The 21,369-nt window shown below is 36.7% G+C and overlaps 2 protein-coding genes across 2 annotated transcripts; both read left to right on the plus strand.

Moving 5' to 3' along the window:
• Nucleotides 1–1,175: 1,175 nt before the first annotated feature.
• On the plus strand, nucleotides 1,176–5,906 carry LOC103138342 (uncharacterized). Its single transcript, XM_007552500.2, has 5 exons — nucleotides 1,176–2,007; nucleotides 2,947–3,205; nucleotides 3,430–3,463; nucleotides 4,379–4,559; nucleotides 5,171–5,906. Exons 1-5 carry the CDS (start codon nucleotides 1,965–1,967, stop codon nucleotides 5,524–5,526), a joined length of 873 nt encoding a protein of 290 aa, XP_007552562.1. The 5' UTR covers nucleotides 1,176–1,964; the 3' UTR covers nucleotides 5,527–5,906.
• A 2,386-nt stretch (nucleotides 5,907–8,292) lies between these two features.
• Nucleotides 8,293–18,357, plus strand: LOC103138261 (cytochrome P450 2F5-like). Its single transcript, XM_007552390.2, has 9 exons — nucleotides 8,293–8,670; nucleotides 9,109–9,271; nucleotides 10,057–10,206; nucleotides 11,445–11,605; nucleotides 13,625–13,801; nucleotides 15,329–15,470; nucleotides 15,566–15,753; nucleotides 17,176–17,317; nucleotides 17,967–18,357. The coding sequence occupies exons 1-9, from the start codon at nucleotides 8,503–8,505 to the stop codon at nucleotides 18,146–18,148; spliced, it is 1,473 nt and encodes a 490-aa protein (XP_007552452.1). The 5' UTR covers nucleotides 8,293–8,502; the 3' UTR covers nucleotides 18,149–18,357.
• The last annotated feature ends 3,012 nt before the right edge of the window (nucleotides 18,358–21,369 follow it).

Raw genomic sequence — 21,369 nt, forward strand, 5'->3', positions numbered from 1 at the left:
GGTTCATTTAAATAAGACAAAACTAACTTACAAGTAACTTTTCTGCCACATATAGGAGCTTGTTTTAAGTAAATAACTCATTAATATTGACGAAAAAGTATTAGTGTAACTGGATAAAATGTATATAAGTGAAAAAACCTGCCAGTGAAAGTAGAACTTCTTTTAATCAATATTAAGGAACTATTGACTTAAAAGAAGCTCTTATATCTTGCTGAAAAGTCAGTTGTAAGTTTGTTTTGTCTTATTTCAAGTGTTCTAAGATATTTCCACTAGAAACTAGACCAAAAATACTTAGTAAAAGTGTAGGAAATGCCAAGTGTCTTAAAATATCTACAAACTAAGCCTACACTGCAAAAACACACAATATCACTAAGTATTTTTGGTTTAATTTCTAGTGGAAATATCTTCATCCACTTGAATTAAGACAAAACTAACTTAAAAGTAACTTTTCAGCAAAAAAAAAAAAAGTAAAACAGGAGCTTGTTTCATGTGAATAATTACTTATATTCATGAAAAAGTTCTAGTTCCACTAGAAGATTATTTCACTTTAACAAGACATTTTCCCCATATTATAAGGATAATAATCTGCCAATGAATTTTTAAAAATCAGTATTAAAGAATTACCAACTTAAACCAAGCCACTGAAAAGTCACTTGTAAGTTAGTTTTGTCTTATTTCAAACGTAATAAGATATTTACACCAGAAACTAGACAAAAAAAAATCTTGGTGAGATTTAAAACCCTGCTCTGTCAGGATCAAGTTCAGGTGGTTTTTGGAAGAAAACAGAAGAAATACTTTGTTGTTGTTAAACAATCCCCGATTCAGCGTCCTCTGCTGCCCTCTGCTGGTCATTCAATAGAACTGTAAGAGAAACAAAATGGCGATCAGAATAAATTAACATAAAAACAAAGAACTTTATTAACATTGGCATAAAATTGAATAAAAACGTTATTTATTTATTTACTTATTTATTACTCTTACTTGAGTACAATTTTAGGTACTCTGTCCTGATTGTTACTTATTAACTCTGTTTTTTTTTTTAAGTTGGCTCACCTGGTTTATTTTTTTTCAGTGCAATTTAAGGTAATTTAACTTAATTTTAACATGAACATGAACAAATATGTCCTATTAGTACAACATAATCAACATGAATATATTGAATCTTCTAAAATAAAATATAAAATAGTTTGAGTTATAAACCTTTAAGTCAACTGGTGCACTCGGTATCCATTTAACTTAACTTGTTCGGTTTTACAGTGCTCATATTCAGAAGCTCATTGGTTATCATCGCTTTTGTTTATCGCTATTGTTCTCCATTTCATCGTCTGTCTGAATGTAATTATCTTCCAACCCATTTCGGAGTGAACATGAGACATGTCGGACTGACGCATGAATGCGCCTCCCTATCTCTCATCCGCTTACGTAACGCGGTTTTAGCGCCATTTAACTCAACAATTCAACGCGACGCGCTGCGATTAATCGATCGCTGGGAAACAGGACATCTCTTTAGAGCTAACATGTGAAGAGATGCACGCAGATTAAAAAAACAACAACTTGTCTATCCGCAGTTTTGGGGCAGCAGACGTGCAGTCCAGCTGCGCGGGAATAATAATCCCTGTTTTAATCTGCTTTAGCAGGTGGTGATCCGAACCTCTGGTTCTGAGGCCAACCGAGGCCAGGAGGCGTGACACAGTTCAGCTTTGATTTCTTTATTCAAATCTATCGTCACCTTCTGTGTAGTGTGAAAATAAAGCCTTAAATTTGTGCGCTGAAAAAAGAAAGTGACGCATTTTGTCCAGCTGTGGTTATTGAGCCTCTTGCGCTCATATGTTGTTCATGTGAGGAGAAGCAGGCCGCGCTTAGGTGATGAAGGCCTAAATAGTGCGGATTATTGCCCCACTCTCCCTCTCTTAGCCTATTTCCAGCTTCAGCCTCGTTTCGTTTCAGTCTCTGCTGCGGAAAACATGAGCACAGCGGGCGTTCACCGAGGATTCCTCCGGAAATATGGTACGACTCCCACTGTTTCTTTTGTTCTGTTTAATTTGATGCAATTTTCCTTTAATCGATTTAACTGTCATATAGGATGCCGCTTATTTAAATACTGACACATATTTTAGCTGAAGTGCGTATTGCTTACCAAATCCAGCAGCATTTGTTTTCTAAAACTGCAGATACAGAGTTGGTTGGTTGGTTGGTTGGATGGATGGATGGATGGATGGATGGATGGACGTTCTTCTTTTACACATCTAAGTCATAAAAAAGAGCAACAGAAGTAAATTTCCGACAAATATTTTAAAAAAAAATTGAAAAATGTTATTTCTGAGTTTTAAAAGTATAAAATTTGCCAGAGAAAATTCAGAAAGTTTGAGATTAAATGTGGAATTTGTCAGTTTAAAAAGCTTAATATTTTTTTTTTACTTTTGGATCTCAAAAGTTGAAAATTGTAGACAATTTTAGAAAAGTTATTTTTCTACGAAATTTCAGAGATTAATGTTATTTTTGTGTGCATGTCTTAGTTTGGTATATTTTTCTTTTATGGGTTTAAATGCGTACTACCAAATTCGGCAGCATTTTCTTTATGTAAGCTCTGTATGTTTTTACTTTCTGTAAAAAAGTCTGGCCAAACGTTTTTACAGAAAATTAGCAAAATTTCTGTAACTTCCTTTTATTTTTTTATTTGATATATTTTTATTTCATGGATTTAAGTCATACAAAAAATGAGAAATAGCAGTAAATTTCCAAAAAATATGTAAAAAACAAAAAAATAAAACCATTTAGATTAATCTCAGAAATTTTCTAGAAAAACCTTGACTCCTGTGGGAAGTCAAAAAATTTGTTAGAAAATGCTCAGAAACAGTTTCAAAGTGAAACATTTAGAGTTCTGAACTCAGACTGCCGCCCGTTTAGCAGTTGAACAGTGTGTATCCGGCCTGCGTCCCTCTGCAGGAGGCTTCATGTTCAAGCAGTGGAAGGAGAAGTACCTGGTGCTCACCATGGAGGGGAGCCTGCTGGTGTGCCGGGACGCTGAGTCTCCACCGGACCAGGTGGTGGCGCTACAGTCCAACTGTGAGTTGATTGCGGAGGGACGGGAAATCCTGGACCTGCCCAGACTGCCCCCGGGGGGCAGGAGAGACTGCTGCTTTGCCCTCATCCTGCCCCAGAACAAGTTCCTGCTGCTTCTGTCGGACAACCCCGACGACTGCATGTGGGTGCCAGATGTTCTTTGTCCCACTTTTTATCAGACCTTATCTTCACATGCAGGAACATCGATAAACTCGGCTGAGGTTCTCTCCTCCTTTGTCCCACTGACTATCAGACTTTGTTTTTATTGCTCATGTTTGTCAGACTGACACAGTTCCACCTCTGTGAATGTTTGATAGCCTGGATGTGTGTCAGAGATAATAACGCGTCTTTTCTTACCTTTCACAGTCTTTGGCTGAAGCTAATCAGGAAAGTGAGAGAGGTCAGTCACTAATGTTTCATCTGTCCCGTTTCCTCACTAAAGCGGTTTTATAGCAGGTTTGAACCTCTGATTATAAGATGCAGACGTCCAAAAAATTATAAAAACACAGGAGGGTAGAGAAGCCAAAACTTTTACTAAACTAAAAGTAGCAACATATTTTTCACTCAAGTAAAAGTGAGAAGTAGCCGTCCAAGTATTTGGTAAAAAAGCCGACTCAGTTAACTGATCAAATCATTTAATATTTAAGAATTATATCGTAAGATGGACCAAAATATAAAGTTATGAGGAAATTTTGGTATTTTAAAAATCAAAATGAAAGTAATTAGTATAAAAAAAATAAAAGTACAAGAATCAATTCATAATACTATCAGAATAAAGTCGTACAAGAAAACCGTCAAAATAATACAAGAATAAACTAATCAATTAGTTCACTCATTCTTTGTTACTTAGCAACAACTTTTCTGAGTAACTACTGGTTACCTAGCAACGATGAGTTGAGTAACTTGTGCACCAGTTTACGGTTCCTCATAACTGCTTAAAAACAAAAACGCCGTGGAGAAAAAAAACTGGATAAAACATAAAAGGTCATAAAACCAAGTTTAGCAGCATTTCAATTATTTAAAATAAAAAACACGAATAATTACAGATACAGACTGACAGGAAATGTTTACATTGTGATGCGTTTTCCAGTCGTAATATAAGGGGTGAGCATGAAATACATTTACTGATTAGTGGATACTAAAATATTAGACGTGAACTGGGACTCTGTACTTTAGCATTTTGAACTTCACAGGGTCAAATCTGATTATTAACTTTCTCGTTTTATCCTTTTTCACTTTAACAAAGTTTGTAAGTTGGAAACTTGTAGCTCTACTTCTCTTAATGCAGGTTGCGTTTATTTTCTGTCATTTCTAGGGTGTGACGTCACCTTTGACCCTTCAGAGACAGCAAAGCCTCACTCCCTGCATCACAGACAGAGAGCCGCTGCCGGACTCCTCCAGCGACAAGGAGCCCGGATCACCCAGGGCTGCTGGAGCGACGCCGCCGCTGAGCCGCGTCACTGAGAGAGGAGGCTCGTTCAGAGACCGACAGCAAGGTCAGCGGCCTCCGAAAAACACAGAAAACATACCAAAACAACAGCTGAAGAGCTCAGATCAGCCATTTCCTCTACAAGTGAAGAAATAAAAACAAAGGAGCAACATTTAGACACTCCTCCAAGCCTAAAACCTGTTCATTCATCCAGCCACCGGGGGCGCTGCTATAACAGTAACCGTCTGTCCGGGTTTTCCAGGGTTAAAGTACTATGGAGTATAAGGACCACTCTACAAAAATACAATTATGAGAACAAAGTTATAGCATGCCAAGGACATAGTAATAAAATAATGAGAATAAAGTCAAAATATTAAGAGACAATTTTAATGTTATGACTTTATTCTGATAACATCCAAACTTTAATCTCTTTAAATATTATAACTTTATTCTTGTAATTTTATGACTTTATTCTCTAACTTTTTTTATTTTATTCTTGTAATATAATTACTTTATTGTTGTGATATTATGACTTTATTCTCCTAATTTTATCTTTTTCTTAGTATAAATAAATAAATAAATAAATAAGGGTTCTAATGCTAATTAAAAACAGTTATAGATTATTTTATTTTTATCATCCAGATGTTTTTTAAAACAAAGTTTTTTGTCGTTTTTCAGCTGTTGGACCGAGGCAGCCCCTGCGGAGCAACTCCGTCGCCCCGCCTCATCGCGTGTCTGACTGCCTTCGCCATGGCAACAGCAGCGACGCGCGGGCGGTGCGGGCGGTGTGTCTGCTGATGGGCGGGGCGGCGGCCTCCTCCGCGTTAGGCTACCTCAGCTCCTGCTCCCCGTCCTCGCCGCTGGCCAGCCGGGCCCCGGACGTGGCCCCAGGCTCCGGGGCCTTCTCCGATCTCCCCGCCGGCGGCTCCTTCCATGCCTGCAGCCAGGACGTCGACTCCCCGCATTTCAACACCTTCGACTTTGAAGGAGACTCCGACTTTGACGCATTTGACTGCGGAGGATTTGCCTTTTAAAAGGAACTGTTTATGTGACCGGTTCTCTGAGTACACCGCAAAAACAAACTGGTTTTTATCTAGTTTCTAGTGGAAATATGTTGGTACACGTGAAATAAGACAAAACTAACTTACAAGTTACTTTTCAGCAAGATTTAGAAGCTCGTTTTAGATAAATAATTCCGAGTATTACCGACAGGTTAATTCGCTTATGAGGGAAATGTTTTGCTTTAAAGTTGAACTGGTACTTTTTTAATCGATATTGAAGGAATATTAACTTAAAGTAATCTCCTAAAGATTTTACCTGTAAGTTAGTTTTGTCTTATTTCACGAGTACAAAACCATTTGCAGTAAAAACTAGACAAAAACACATGGTATAATGTTGTTCTTCACTGCAAAAACACAAAATCTTAAGTATTTTTGTTCTAGTTTCTAGAAAACTAACTTATAAGTAACTTTTTACGTTTTAAGTAAATAATTTCCTAGTATTGATAAAACGTACTAATTCAACTGACTGATTATTTAGTTTCTAACAAGACATTTTTCCCATGTTATAAGTGAAATAATCTGCTAGTGGAACTAGAACTGGGTTGCTAGGTAACGGGCTGGGCTGGGGTTGCTAGGTAACAGCGCAGTGGAACATTCTACCAGTGGAACTAGAACTGGGTTGCTAGGTAACGGGCTGGGCTGGGGTTGCTAGGTAACAGCGCAGTGGAACATTCTACCAGTGGAACTAGAACTGGGTTGCTAGGTAACGGGCTGGGCTGGGGTTGCTAGGTAACAGCGCAGTGGAACATTCTACCAGTGGAACTAGTAACTTTTTCATCAGAAACAAGCTGTTATATCTTGCTTAACAGTTACTTGTTTATTAGTTTTGTCTTATTTCAAATGTAATAAGTCATTTCCACTAGAAACGAGAGGAAAATATTTTGTGTTTTTGCAGTGGAGAATCTCTTTTTCAGTGTTCTTTTGTTATATAAGGTCACTGCTGATGAAGTATTAAGTCATCTATACATCTGATGTATGAACTAATGAAGGCGTTCTTCCTGGCTTTATGCCCACTCTCCCAAGGTGAATAATTGATCACCTTGACTCCTCTGAACACAAACTGTGTGTGTTTCACAGTTTGGCCTGACACTAACTGCACTGCAAAAACACAAAAGCTTACCAATTATTTCTGGTGTAGTTTCTAGTGCCAATATCTTAGTACACATAAAATATGACAAAACTAACTTCCAAGAAACTTTCCATTAAGATATAGGAACTTGTTTTAAGTAAATAATTCCTTAATATTGATTAAAAAAAGTTCCACTGGCAGATTAATACATGTATAACGTGGGAAAAATATCTTGTTATAAGTGAAATAATCCGCCAGTGAAACAAGAACTTTTTTCCATCATCAATAAGAAATTATTTACTTCAAACAAACTCTTATATTTTTTTTATTTCACGAGTAGTAAGACATTGGTACTACAAACTCGATCAAAAATAGTAGTTAATATTTTGTATTTTTGCAGTGTGGGATCATTTTATCTCACATTTCTGTTCTTTTTCCTCTTGTTTTCTTGTAACTGTGTTAACGTTAACGTTCCACTGTGTTTGATGTAATCTAAAAACGTCTATTTACATTTTCACCTGATCAGCCTTTTCCTACAGTTGGCACGGAGATTTACGACTGATTGTTAAATAAATCCTGCAATGACTCTGTGGCTTTTACTCCAGTTCAATATTTGCTCTGTTTGCGTCGGATCAGAGCAAATCAGTAATCGAAAAATGGTGATGATGCTGCAGATTTACACATAAGAAGGAGTTCCATCTAAATCAGTGGTCCCCAAAGTCAGTCCTGAGGGCCGGCATCCTGCATGTTTTAGTTCTCTCCCTGGTTTAGCACACCTGCATCAAATGATGGCTCATTAGAGACCTAAGAAAAACACTGATACGCTGAAAAGATTGTTACTACCACCACCAGGGAGAGAACTAAAACATGCAGGATGCCGGCCCTCGAGGACCGACTTTGGGGACCACTGATCTAAATGAACCATAAATTTTTTTTAACAATATACTTTGGGATCCAGATCAAAGTGGAGATATTTACCCACAATTCATAGTGCTTATTAGAACTAGTAACTCATCCCAACTATTAAGCATGGTGGTAGAGGAGTGATGATAGGGGCTTTTTGCAGCTGTGCACTTTTCAGTCACTCATCAGCTTCACTGTGATGGAAGAAAAGTACTAAAATAAGCAAATTAAATAGTTATAGATTAGGAGTTAGATTTGAAATAAGACAAAACTAACTTAGAAGAAACTTTTCAGCAAGATATAAGAGTTTGTTTTAAGTCAATAATTCCTTAATATAGATTAAAAAGTTCCAGTTCCACTGGTAGATTATTTTTCTCAAATTATAAGTGGAATAAACTGCCAGAGGAACTAGAACTGGGTTGCTAGGTTACAGGCTGGGCTTCCCTGGGGTTGCTAGGTAACGGCGCAGAAGAATATTCTACTAGTGGAACTATAGTAACTTTTTCATAGAATAGATTCTCCAATTACAGAACAACTAAGGTCTTTTTTAAAACTTACATAAGATTTCCCTTCTGTTAAATTCAAATGCAAACATTAAATTATATATAAAAAAAAAGTTACAAACACTGCAGGACTAATAATCTTCAACTCTTAACACCGAAAAATCATAAGCAACTTTATAAAACTTACATTTGTTGTAAACTCCATTTACAACAAATGGAGTTTGTTGTAATTCAATTATTCTATGATGAAAATAATTTTCATAATTTGTGACAAAAAAACTTCTGTTCACTGAGCATTTCGAGCGCGTTTGTCCAGGCAAAACTGCTGAACAGCTTTTCACTGATAATCAGGTGAAAGTACACTCTGTCGGATCACATGGGCCTCACCGCTCCCTGTTAAATCTGAACGACGCCTCTGACAGGAAAACCAATGAGTTTGATCCAGAGAGACGCCTGCTAACCACAGAGAGAGTCATGGAGTTTTATGTAACCCTGCTGCTGGCAGGGCTGATCGGTCTGTTTTGGTTCCTCTCTGTTAAAAACAACCGTAAGTACCATCTGCCCCCAGGGCCCAATCCACTGCCGCTCATAGGAAACCTGCTGCAAATAAACAAGGATGAACCTTTTAAAAGCTTGCTGGAGGTGAGTGGATCAAGGAAGTGACTGGAGTGATTTATTTAAAAAAATGCAAAAACATGACATTTTACCAAGTATTTTTGTCTAGTTCCTAGTGCAAATATCTGAAGACACAACTACCTCACAAGTAACTTTTCAGCAAGAAATAGATTATTTGTAGATTATTTCCCTTATAAAAAGAGAAAATATCTTGAGTGAAATAATCTGCCAATATTAAGGAATTAATTACTTAAAGCAAGCTCTAGATCTTTCTGAAAAGTTTCTGTGAAATACGTTTTGTTTAATTTCAAGTGATATTTGCCCTAGAAATTAGGGCAAATATCACTCGGTAAGATTTGGTTTCTGAAAGAAATTCACTGTTGACTTTTGCACAAAGGAACTTCCTGGAATTTTCTCAAATGTTTTGTTTTTTCTGTTTAAATAACCTTCTGCTTTTACATTTAGTTCAGTAAAACCTATGGTCCTGTGATGACCTTTAACCTGGGCTGGCAGCGGGTTGTTGTTCTGGTCGGATACGACACGGTGAAGGAAGCTTTGGTGGACCAAGCAGATGACTTCACAGGCAGAGCGCCGATGCCATTGTTGCACAAAGTCACCAGAGGATTCGGTAACCGCTATCATCCGCCGCTGATGGTCTTCCTGCCTGTTGCAATAACCAATTAATCAATTAATTGCATGATGGGTAAGAATGAGCGCCATAAATTCCACACCACGAAAACTAAATATTTTACCAAGCATTTTTGGTCTCGTTTCAAGTTAAAATATCTTAGTACACTTGAAATAAGACAAACTAACTTCTAGGTAACTTTTCAGCAAAATATAGGAGTTTGTTTTAAGTCAATAATTGATGAAAAAGCTCTAGTTCCACCAGTAGAATGTTCCGTTACCTAGCAACCCCAGCCAAGCCCAGGCCGTTACCTAGCAACCCAATTCTAGTTCCACTGGCAGATTATTTCACTTGTCATATTGGTAAAATGTCTTGTTATAAGTGAAATAATCTGACAGTGGAACTAGAACTTTCTTGCTGAAAAGTTACTTGTAAGAGTTTTGACTTATTTCAGCAGTAAGAAGATACGGCACTAGAAACTATACAAAAATACTTGATAAAATATTGCGTTTTTGCAGTGGATTCCGGTGATTAAATGTTTTGAAGGGAAAATTTGTTTTCAGAGACTTCATAATCCATTTCAGTTATGGTTTTGGTTGTGTTTGGTTTTAAGGTCCTTTTCATTGTTGTTTTTATTTTATTTTGGATATTTAAAAGATCTTCTAGTTTCAGCATTCTTTACAAAATTTTGGTTTATTGGTTTTTAAGACGAGGAATTTGCATTTTCATGCCATTATTACAAAATTATTGCAAAATATGCCTGGATGCCTGCTTCTGTTTGGCAGGTATTGGGATCAGTAACGGTGAGCGCTGGCGTCAGCTGCGGCGCTTCACTCTGTCGACTCTACGAGACTTTGGGATGGGACGGAAAGGGATGGAGGAATGGATCCAGGAGGAGAGCAAACACCTGAGGGCGCGCATCCACAATTTCAAAAGTAAGGTGTCTACTTTTTGAAAAGAGAGCTAAAAAGTTTGTTTACACATTCTTACATTTAAATCTTCCTACTTCACTGCAAAAACACAATCTTACCATGTATTTTTGATCTAGTTTCTAGTGAAAATATCTTAGAATAATTAAAATAAGACAAATTTCACTTTCAAATAACTTTTCAGCAAGATAAAGAAGCTTGTTTGAGTCAATAATTTCTTCATATTGATAAGAAGTATTAGCTACTGGCAGGTGTTCAGTATCAAGGTTAATTTAAAATTTTTTAAAGCAAATTTTCAACTTTTCCAACTCAAAAGCTTCCTTTTTTTCTAGAAAACTTATGAGATGTTTTGAGAGAAAGTTGCACCTTCATTTCTCAGTAATATATAGGAGCTTAACTTAAGTTAATAATTCCTTAATATTGATAAAAACGTAAAATCTGGCAGATTATTTCACTTTTAATGTGGGACAAATGTTGTTATAAACTGAAAAATCTGCCAGTGGATCTAGAACTTTCTCATCTAGATCAGGGGTCCCCAGGCTACGGCTCGTGGGCTGGATCCGGCCCACCTCCTCATTTGGTCCGGTCCCCTGAACAATACCAGAGAGCATTCAGTGTTTTTTTTCCATATATATGTGGATTTTTCTTCAACCACCAGGGGGGCTCTTGAGCAGATATGAAACTTAGTTTTCCTCAATGGAATATATATTAGTCAGTCCCAGTCACCGTTTCGCTCACGGTTTTTTTCCATTTGCATTCTGGGTAAAAATCTATCTACAAACGCGACTATGTCGTCGGCAGTAAAGTAATTTGAATATATTTCTGTCAAATCATGAATGTGAGGTCAGTTTTCTTGCAGTCACAACGTGAACCAAAACCACACCTGAAATTTGCATATATTTTAATTTTCTATTGCTATCGAATCAATAATTTGACCTTTATGAGATTGAGAATTTCGTCATAATTTAGAGACATGAAGGACTTTAAATGAAATGCAGTTTTATAATTTAGTGTACGTTAATGATTTATTGTAATCCTGACTGTTTTGGCTGGTGCAACATGAAACTGAATGATGGTGTAAACAGGTTTTTTTGTGCCACACCTCAAACGTACAAGTCCAGAATCTGCAGGATAAAACATATTCCGCTGCTCAAGCAGTTCAAAACTGAGCAAACGTTTTACATATGCGCCTTTTTGAGAACTTTTGTAAAACAAGTCTGCTGTGTTGCTGTTTCTGCCTCCAGGAGAACCTTTTGACCCCACAATCCTTCTGAACTGCACCATGTCAAACATCGTCTGCTGCCTGGTGTTCGGCCAGCGCTTCAGATATGAAGACAAGCAGTTTCTGAAGCTTCTCAACGTCATTTCCAGCTTAGTCAAGTTCGACAGCAGCCCTATGGGAATGGTAAGTGGGAGGCGCCCCTCTACACTGCACAAAAACAAAATCTATCCAAGTTGTTTTGATCTACCTTCTAGAGCAAAAATCGTAGTACGCTCGGATTAAGACAAAACTAACCTACAGGAAACTTTTCAAGATGCAGGAGATTGTTTGAAGTAAATACTTCCTTAGTTTCAATGAAAAAATTCTAGTTTCAATGGCAGATTATTTCACTTATAATAAGAGATTTTTCCTTGTTATAAGTGGAATATAATCTGTCAGTGGAACTAAAACAGGGTTGCTAGGAGACGGGCTTGGCTTGGCTAGGGTTGCTAGGCAACGGTGCAGTGGAATACTCTACCAGTGGAACTAGATCTTTTTAATCAAAAACAAGCTTCAATATTTTGCTGAAAATGTACTTTTAAGTTAGTGTTGTCTTTTTTCAAGTGTACAAAGTTACTTGAACTAGAAACTAGTTTCACAGGCAGATTATAACTTGGAAAAAATGTCTTGTTATAAGTGAAATAATCCACTAATAGAACTAGAACTATTTCAACAATATTAAAGAATTATTTATTTAAAGCATTATGCTTGAAATTTAAGTTTTGTCTTGTTTCCAGCATGCCAAAATATTTGCACTAGAAACTAGACCAAAAAATACTAGTTGTTATAAAAACAACCTTCAGTTGTTATAAAAATGCTGCATACATCAAAAACTACTTAAAAGGAATTTGACTTCACCATTTGACATCTTGAAATTGGGCCCCTGTCTCTCTAAGGAGCTCCTGCTCTTTCCAACACTCCACCTTCAGCATATCATCTTCTCATTACGGCGTTTATAACCATTCTTAGGACTGAAAATGTAACGCTAGGCGCCTGAATATGGCCAAATATGGTGATAGGCAGTCAGAAAGGTTCTGCTGAGGAGCCCGTGTGTGTGAATAAAACACCATCAGACAGGAAGTTTAAGTAATTGTATTCAAATGTATATACCCTGATAAAACAAATTACCATTCACATTTAAACAGAGTTAAACTGTTATTCAAAATAGCTAAACATTCAATAAAAAAGCTATATTCCATAAATGAATTTCAAGTTAAAGATCACAGATCCAAGTAAAGTTACAGACCAAATTAAAGTGCACTTTCAAGTTGTATCAAACAACTTGACAACAAAGTCAAACTTACTTGACTTCAGTATTGTTTCAATAAACAATTAATTGTATTTTTGTTTTGTTGAGGAAATCCAAAGAAATTAACCAATTCCAGAGTTCTATAAGCCGTCAACAAAATCAATGAAAAGTAACTAAAACTATCCTAAAAGGACGAATTTACAAAAGTCAAAGGGCTTATTTAATACTTTGAGGATATGTCATCTATTGGGTCACAAAATTAACAAAAAAGAGAATTATCTTTTAATCTATAAGACCATTTTTGAATCACCAATACATAGGTTTTGAGTGGGCATGTCGCCACTGCATTTCTACTATAAAAAAACAAAAGACTAAAATAAACGACTCAACATCGAGTGGTTCCCAGAAACACCCAATATAATCCTTCAGCTGTGTTAATTTGGCTCAATTCAGCAATATTCTCCAGCGATTTTGAAAAACGCCAACACAAGCAGCTAGCCACAGCGACAGCAGCAACAGCAATAGAGGAGATCCGAGTTCATCTCTCACCCGAAACTTAAAGCTGCTGTCAGTTTGACCCACCAAAATAAAATACGGGTTCATTATTTTGTTCAGGTTACAAAAACCAGATATTCCACCAAGTGTTTTCTAATTGTTGCTGCCACTAGTCTGGAGGTGCATAGGAGGAGTGATCTCTAAGGCGGGAGCTCGGCTTCAGTCAGGCTAAAATTAATCAATCGATGTTAGAAATGGATGTGGAAGTTAAAGCACAACATTGTTCCACAAAGTATTGATTTAAGATTTGTATATTTATGCAAAATAATTTATTTCTCTGTAAAACTTTCACATCTTCAAAACTACCATGTTAATTTACTATATTCTGGGAAACAAAGATGCAGCTTTTTCTTCCACAGATGTACAACATCTTTCCCTGGGCCATGGAGCAGCTTCCTGGCCAGCATCACACCATCTTCGCCAAGATCAAAGAGATCCGAGATTTTGTGGAGATGAAGATTCAGGAGCACAGACAGACGGTGGATCCCAGCTCACCGAGAGATTTCATCGACTGCTTCCTCATCCGAGCTCATCAGGTTGGGAAAATGATCAAGATCACATGTTCTTATTAATTGGAATCAGCAAAAGAGTTAACATACAGGTTGTCTTTCCTGCAGTGTATTATAAGCCTGGCGGGCTGCCAGGTTTTACTTATGACCCCCGACAGGTTAAACATCTTTTGTTTAATTATTGTAGTTATTTTTATACACCAGTAACAAAAGCTGCATTTCCATTGACCATATAATTGCGCAAATTGGGATTACGAAAATACATTTGCCTAATGGAGACACGCAAAAAAACAAAAAAAAACAACACGTTTTTGGATAATAGGTTTTGGCGATCAGATGAGATGGGTTTTTGGTTGTATCAAAAATAGATTATTTAGCATAAAACTGAAATGTAAATACTTTTTCCATATCACAAGTCATATGATCAACAACTAGATGTTACTACTGGCAAAGAAGAAGAATTTCACAGGGAGTGGTAGGAGGATGATGGTGCGTCGTGTTGTTTTAATAAACTTATTCAAATGTGCTTTTAATTGCATTTCTTATTTAATGGAAACACCGCAATTGTGAAATTGTGTTTTGTCAGCATTAGCAGAATATCAACAAATATTTGTGAACATTTGCAATAGAACAAAACAATAGCACAGATGGTTTATAGAGTCTCTTTGGTGAAACGGTTAGAAGCACAATGGCAACATTAGTCAGTATGTGAACACAGGGAGACGGAGGTCAAGTATCTTTCTGTTTTCTTTTCATAACTGCTGCTGGGATTTACCGGCCTACATGCTAACAGTAACAGCGAATAAAGTGACATGTCACGGATAATGATGGAAAAATTTATCTTACTGACCTAAATTTAAATAGGATGAAACAATTGAAGTGCAAAAGATTTATATTTATTTTGTCACCTAGTCATAATTCAAAATTTTCTGCCAAATTCAAACATTTTTAACTCAAAAACTCGGTAGGATGATTGCCCCTACCCTGCAAAAACACAAAAGCTTAGAAATTTTGGTGTAGTTTCTAGTACAAATATCTTAGTACACTTAAAATAAGACAAGGCTAACTTGCAAGTAACTTCTCAGCAAGATATAGGAGTTTGTTTTAAGTCAACGATTCCTTAATACTGAAGAAAAAGTTAGAAGTTCGACTGGTAGAATGTTCCACTGCACCGTTACCTAGCAACCCCAGCCAAGCCCGTTACCTAGCAACCCAGTTCTAGTTCCACTGGCAGGTTATTTCACTTATTACATGGGAAAAATGTCTTGTTATAAGTTAAATAATTTTCCAGTAGAAGTAGTTCTTTTTCATGAAAATAAGGATTTACTGACTTAAAATAAAGCTCCTATATTTTGCTGAAAAGTTACATATGAGTTAGTTTTCTCTTATTTCAAGTGTACCAAGATATTTTCACTAGAAACTATACCAAAGTTTATTGGTAAGAATTTGTATTTTTGGAGTGTAGCACCCCTACCACTGGATTGAGCAGGTTTTCTGGTGGAAACAATGAAATATTTTGAAATTAATATTAAAAATCTCCCTTTTTTCTCTCAGGAAAAAGACAATCCCTCCACTGAGTTCCACAGTGACAACCTGTTTGGTACCGTGATGAATTTGTTCATAGCAGGAACAGAAACCACCAGCTCCACCATCAGATACGCTCTCAGTGTGCTGATCAAACACAAGAACATTCAGGGTCTGGAGATAGACGCTATAAATACAGTTTGTTGTAAACAACAAACTGTATTGAGAAGAGTTAAACAGGCGTCTATTTTGCATTATCTTCTCCAGAAAAAATGCAGGAGGAGATTGACTCTGTGATTGGACGGGACCGATGCCCCAACATGGAGGATCGGAAATCCCTGCCGTTCTCAGACGCCGTCATCCATGAAATTCAGCGTTTTCTGGACATCGTCCCCTTCAGTTTCCCTCACTACGCGCTGCAGGACGTCTCGTTCAGGGGTTACACCATTCCTGAGGTACTGTTTCGAGAACATCAAACTTTTTCCTCAGTAAATGTTTGTAAAGAGCCTTCAGTAGGTAGAGGAGAGCAGACTACCGAAAAATGTACTCAAGTAAGAGTACTTCACCATTTTTTTTTACCCTACCTAGTTTATTTAGTAGGAACTAGGTAAAAGTAAAAAGTAGTGGTCCAAGAAATTACTCTAGTAAAAGTAAAAAATATTTTGTAAAAAGACTATTCAAGTACTGATCAAAACATCAACCATTTAATATTTAAAAATTACATAAACTGACCAAAATCTAAATTTATGTGGAAATATTGGCATTTTAAAAATAAAAATGCAAATAATGCATATAAATAACCAACAAAATCAAGGAAAATCAAATCAATTTCTTTCAAAATAAAATGTATGGAACTGTAGATTCTGTGTCTGGTGAATTTTTGGTTAAAACAAACTTGTTCTTCGTTCACTGAAATTACTCACAGAGAGTAGAGTATCCAGAAATTTTACTCACTAAGAGTTGCGATACTGCATAATAAAAATACTCAAGTAAAAGTAAAAAGTACAGTTACTCAAATAAATGTCCTGATCAGATAACTGCACCGTGGTGGGACTAAAAGGTTAGTTAATCAAAAATATTACTTCTGGTAATGTTAAAGAACTACAACAACACGGTATTTACCAGAAGCCAATGCTAAAGTGCTAACTTAAATTCTAAATATATCCTTGGAAGACTACAAGAACCAATTCAATTCTGACTTTATAATTTACATGCTCTACAATGCCACTAGATATTCTGGTTATATCTTGCTCCATAATGTCCATGTTTTATTTTGTCCATGTATATTTCTTGCTGCAGTAAAGTTACTGGAAAACAGAGGAACTAGAGGAGAGGAAGTGGAGCTGCTACGTAAACAGACTTCAAAATAAGAGTGTGAATACAAAAGTCTAAATAATAATTCTTAATAGTGAATAACTAAATAACTTTTTTTTTGTTTGTTTGTTTTGAGCCGGTGTATTGTAATGTTAATGTTGTTGTGTGGAAAATGTTTGTTCTGTCTCCGTATTTTTTTTTTGTTTGTCTTTATTAAAATGGAAAAATAACTAATAAACATATGTTAAAAAAAAAGTGAATAACCAAAACTGCAGCACAGATATTGAACATTATTTAACGTAATATTTACAAAATAGCCAAGTAACACATTAGGATTTATTCAGAAAAGAGCGCTAAACATTTTCAAAGTTAGCAAATTAGCGCTAAATAAAAACTCTACTAGAGGAGGTTTTGTATCAGTGATTTAGCAAGGAACACTTGACCGTGGTTTGTTTATAAATTATTTTCCGCCTATACACAAGAAAGTCTACTGAAGCCATAACAGTGATGACGTTATGGTTGTACTGTTCTTGAATATTGCTTTTGCTGTTGTGTCTTTGTAGGGAACGTTGATTATACCGCTGCTGCACTCCGTTCTTAAAGACGAGAAGCAATGGGCGGCTCCGTATTCCTTCAACCCGCAGCATTTTCTAGACCAGAATGGCAACTTTAAGAAAAACCCAGCATTCCTTCCTTTTTCTGCAGGTAAATCCGTCACCTCCGAGTTCATTAAACACATATTTTTCTTAGAGGAGGCCGGCAGGGGGCGCTGTAGAGGCCTCAGAAAGTTGGAGGGGAAATAAAAAATTTAAAAAATCCCCATAAATATTTAATCTTACATTTTTCTTTTTTTTTACTTTTATTCAATCTTTTTTTTAAATACAAGTTAAAAAATAGTTGTTTTATATATTTAAATGTCAGTCAAATTCATCCAGCTGCTTAGCTTATTAAGTTTCTGAAAAGAAACAATCCAGCTGCAAAAAAAAAAAAAAAAAGAAATGTGGGTCTAAAATAAAATTTGACGTGATTAATATAAAATATTACATATTTCTTATCATCAAAAGGGTTGATTTTGGTGGAAAATTTTATTATCTGGTAATAAATTCATGGTCACCTAAAATCTGAAGATATGACATAGCATTTATGCTAAATGAATAAAGTAATTATGGAATAGTGAATTAACGACATATTAAAAGTTGACATTTTCTTACATATTTTGTATAATTTTCTGTAGGTTTGCAGGGTTAATGCTCTTTGGGGGGATCATGCATGGAAAACTTTAGGATTTCTTGGATTAAACATTCAGTTAGCATGCACTGTAACATCATTTAATGCTTATATTTTGTGTCCTCAGGGAAAAGAGCCTGTGTGGGCGAGTCTCTGGCTCGTATGGAGCTTTTTATCTTCATAGTGACTCTCCTGCAGGACTTCACCTTTACCTGTCCTGGAGGCCCCGACAGTATTAACCTCATTCCGGAGTACAGCAGCTTCGCCAACCTGCCTCGTTCTCACAAAATCATTGCGACGCCGCGATGAAAGAGAAAAGCTGCTTTGAGACAATATGAACATTTCTCAATTCAGCTTCTATGATAATTCTATTTTAACTGCATTAATTTTACTAATATGTTGATCCAACTTACAAGATTGAAACAATGGTCTATGTCTTTTTTTGCCAAAAGTGATTTTGACAAAAAAAAAAAAAACACCACATCTTTCTTTCCAAAAAATGTCTTAAGAAAAAGAGAAATAAATAAATAAATAAATAACTAAATATGTTTTTGCCAAACAAAATGATGTGGGTATTTATTTCAGGAAGGTGATGATGTTGAGATTTTGTGTCATAACTGTCACCTTTTTAAAGTGATTTTTATAGAATAAAACCAAGGAAGTTAATATTTCTGAGGAAACCCCAAACCTCAAATCTTAAAATCTGGCTATGGCGTGGTATTAGTACCAAATTAATATGTTTTTGCAGCGGTGGCTACTTCCTTGTTGCAGGAGGCTAACTCCATTCAGTTTAGTGTGTTCACTGCTAAGGTAGAAGGAAACAAACACAACCAGTACAACACTTCATTCTATTGGCTGAGAGGTTGCCAGGCGACTGTGCCAAAAAAGGCAGTTCCATGTTTTGTAAGCAAACAGAGTCTGAGCGAAGCAAAGTGTGAGCGCGAGGAGAGGTTTTGAGTACAAGTGTTCCAAGTTTTGAGAAAAAAGACATGAAGTCCTGCTTTCAAAATGAAAACGTAAGCAAAAAATATTAAAAATTTTCACAACAAAAGACATGAAATCCGGCTCTCAAACGGAAAATGTGTGTTCTTGGATTACGGCAGAAAAATTCCCCCATAAACATCGTCAATAATCACACAGATCCCTTCACTTTCAAATAAGTTCATCTGTAACCATTGCTCTTTGTTGCAATCCTTTTCCAAAATACACAACTTTTCTTTCTGTAGTGATTGATTGTTCCTCTGTAGCACATCTGCGCTTTCATTCATGAAGTCAATCAGCTGATTTTACTCACGGCCCGACGGCTGCTTTCTTTGTTCGTCCGTGACAGTGATCGGCTGGATCCTCCAACTTTGTGCTTTTCTTTAAGTCTTCAGTGAAGTTTTTCTACTTGTTGTGATTACTCTTGCATTTCATGTTTCAAACAGATTGTTTAGCTTTACTTATAAAAATAACAGAAATATTCTTGGGGTGGACTTCATTCAAAATATAAACATTCATTTTGTGGTAGAAAAACTGTTTCACTCCTTCACTGCAAACAATCAGATCAAACACAGCAGCTGCCGTTGCTTGTTAATCACAGCAGGACGCTGACCTGACGAGGCAAAATATAAATAACAATAGAGCTACCACATCTACCATTAGCATAACTTTGGATCAATAACATATTAGTCTAATACTTAGGTTTTGGTAATATCCCAAAATAAAAGTATATAAAGTAGTATTAATTGTTAGAAAAAAATCAAATACAAGGTTTCCCCCAGAAAACTTGCTAAACCCGGTGGTTGGGTGCTAGGACAGTCATTTGTCTTTTTGAGTTAAAAAATGTTTAAAGTTGACAGGAAATTTGAAAATATCACTTGATATCCATCCATTTTCTTTACACCCTTGTCCCTTAGTGGGGTCGGGAGGGGTGCCGGCGCCTATCTCCAGCTAACATTCCGGGCGAGAGGCGGGGTACAAGTGGAAAAAAGTGGAATTAATTTATCGTTGAGGTCATTCAAAGGGCGATTGGTGATGTCACAGAGCCTGTGACATCACCAACTCTGACTCCTAGAATAGAGTAGAATATACTTTATGACTAGCTGCTAACTGCTTGCAATCTTTCGACACAGAATCCATTATCGTCAGAGACGCAGACATGCCTGACTTAACCTGGATTGAGAAATTAGCTAACGCTTGTGAATTTGTTGGCAAAAAAATTGCAAAACGCTACAGAAAAAGACGACCCTGGAGCCCTGATTATACAAAGAAGAGATTTGTCAGTGACCTTATTTGGAAGGTGATTGAGAAGGTTGCAGATAAATCAACTCTGCATCTTGTCAGAGATACCTTTAAGGTGGCCCACATTCAGCTAGTGCGCCAAATTATGAAAGAAACTGGGAAACTAGAGCTGCCCCTTCTGACTGAAATGTCAGACCTGCTAAGCGAAAGGATCTTCCAAAGCATCGCCAGAGATTCTTTCCACATGGCTAGTGAGTTGCATTTGTTCACGATACTTTTCTACCCAGATACGTATCCGAGGATTGTGAAAGAATTCAAGTATCACCTGGAGAGCCCCATTCTTCCAGAGCCTACAAAAACGGAGAGATTTCTCTCATTTATACATGAAAAGCTCAAAACGGCTTTGTTTGACACAGAAAGCTTATATTCAGATGAAAACTGCCTGGCCGATACTAAGACCATTGCTTCTGAAAGGAGAAGATCCCTGTTGGGGAACATAGACATCTTCAAGCGTGGAACAGAAGAGGAACGTCATAAAATGGTCAATCTAGTTATTTGGAAACTGATTTGTAAGGCTAGTTATAGATCTGTCACCCAGTACAAACTTAAACACACTGTACCAGTCTACAAAAGGCTTTCTGTCATACTGTGGGAAGAACTAAAGGATCAAGATTTTCTCATTTTCTACCATATGGACAAAAAACTCGCCAAAGACATCTTCCAACTTCTAAGTGGAAACGAGGATGTTGTAAGGGATAAACTTTTCTATCTCATGAGAATGGATCACCCAATTGTAGATTACAAGATTATATGTTGTTTCAAAAAAGTCTTCACACATCCCAGAAAAGTGAATCTCCCAGAATCCACTCTGAAAATTGCTTGGAAAGACACCAAAAGCGCTGTCTGTAGAATGTTCTGTCGCGGCATTAAAGTTCATCCAATGCCAAAAAGTATGGAGTTTGAAGAAAGTGAGGATGAAGGTGAAGGTGCAATTGAACCCCCATCTTCTCCTAGAAACTCTTTTGACATAGGGGGTTCAGAGTCCCATCAACAGTCTCTAGACATAGGAGGTTCAGATTTCCGTCGACAGTCTTTAGACATAGGGGGTTCAGATTTCCGTCGACAGTTTTTAGACATAGGGGGTTCAGAGTCCCATCAACAGTCTCTAGACATAGGAGGTTCAGATTTCCGTCAACAGTCTTTAGACATAGGGGGTTCAGAGTCCCATCAACAGTCTCTAGACATAGGAGGTTCAGATTTCCGTCAACAGTCTTTAGACATAGGGGGTTCAGAGTCCCATCAACAGT

This window comes from Poecilia formosa, unplaced genomic scaffold, assembly GCF_000485575.1.
Source record: "Poecilia formosa unplaced genomic scaffold, Poecilia_formosa-5.1.2 Scaffold48, whole genome shotgun sequence".
Lineage (NCBI taxonomy): Eukaryota > Metazoa > Chordata > Actinopteri > Cyprinodontiformes > Poeciliidae > Poecilia > Poecilia formosa.

Coding starts and splice junctions, on each gene's coding strand:
- LOC103138261 (XM_007552390.2), top strand. CDS start 8,503: ATGGAGTTTTATGTAACCCTGCTGCTGGCAGGGCTGATCGGTCTGTTT. Junction 11,606..13,624: donor ACAGCAGCCCTATGGGAATG/GTAAGTGGGAGG, acceptor TTTCTTCCACAG/ATGTACAACATCTTTCCCTG. Junction 15,754..17,175: donor GGGGTTACACCATTCCTGAG/GTACTGTTTCGA, acceptor GTGTCTTTGTAG/GGAACGTTGATTATACCGCT.
- LOC103138342 (XM_007552500.2), top strand. CDS start 1,965: ATGAGCACAGCGGGCGTTCACCGAGGATTCCTCCGGAAATATG. Junction 2,008..2,946: donor AGGATTCCTCCGGAAATATG/GTACGACTCCCA, acceptor GTCCCTCTGCAG/GAGGCTTCATGTTCAAGCAG. Junction 3,206..3,429: donor GACAACCCCGACGACTGCAT/GTGGGTGCCAGA, acceptor TACCTTTCACAG/TCTTTGGCTGAAGCTAATCA.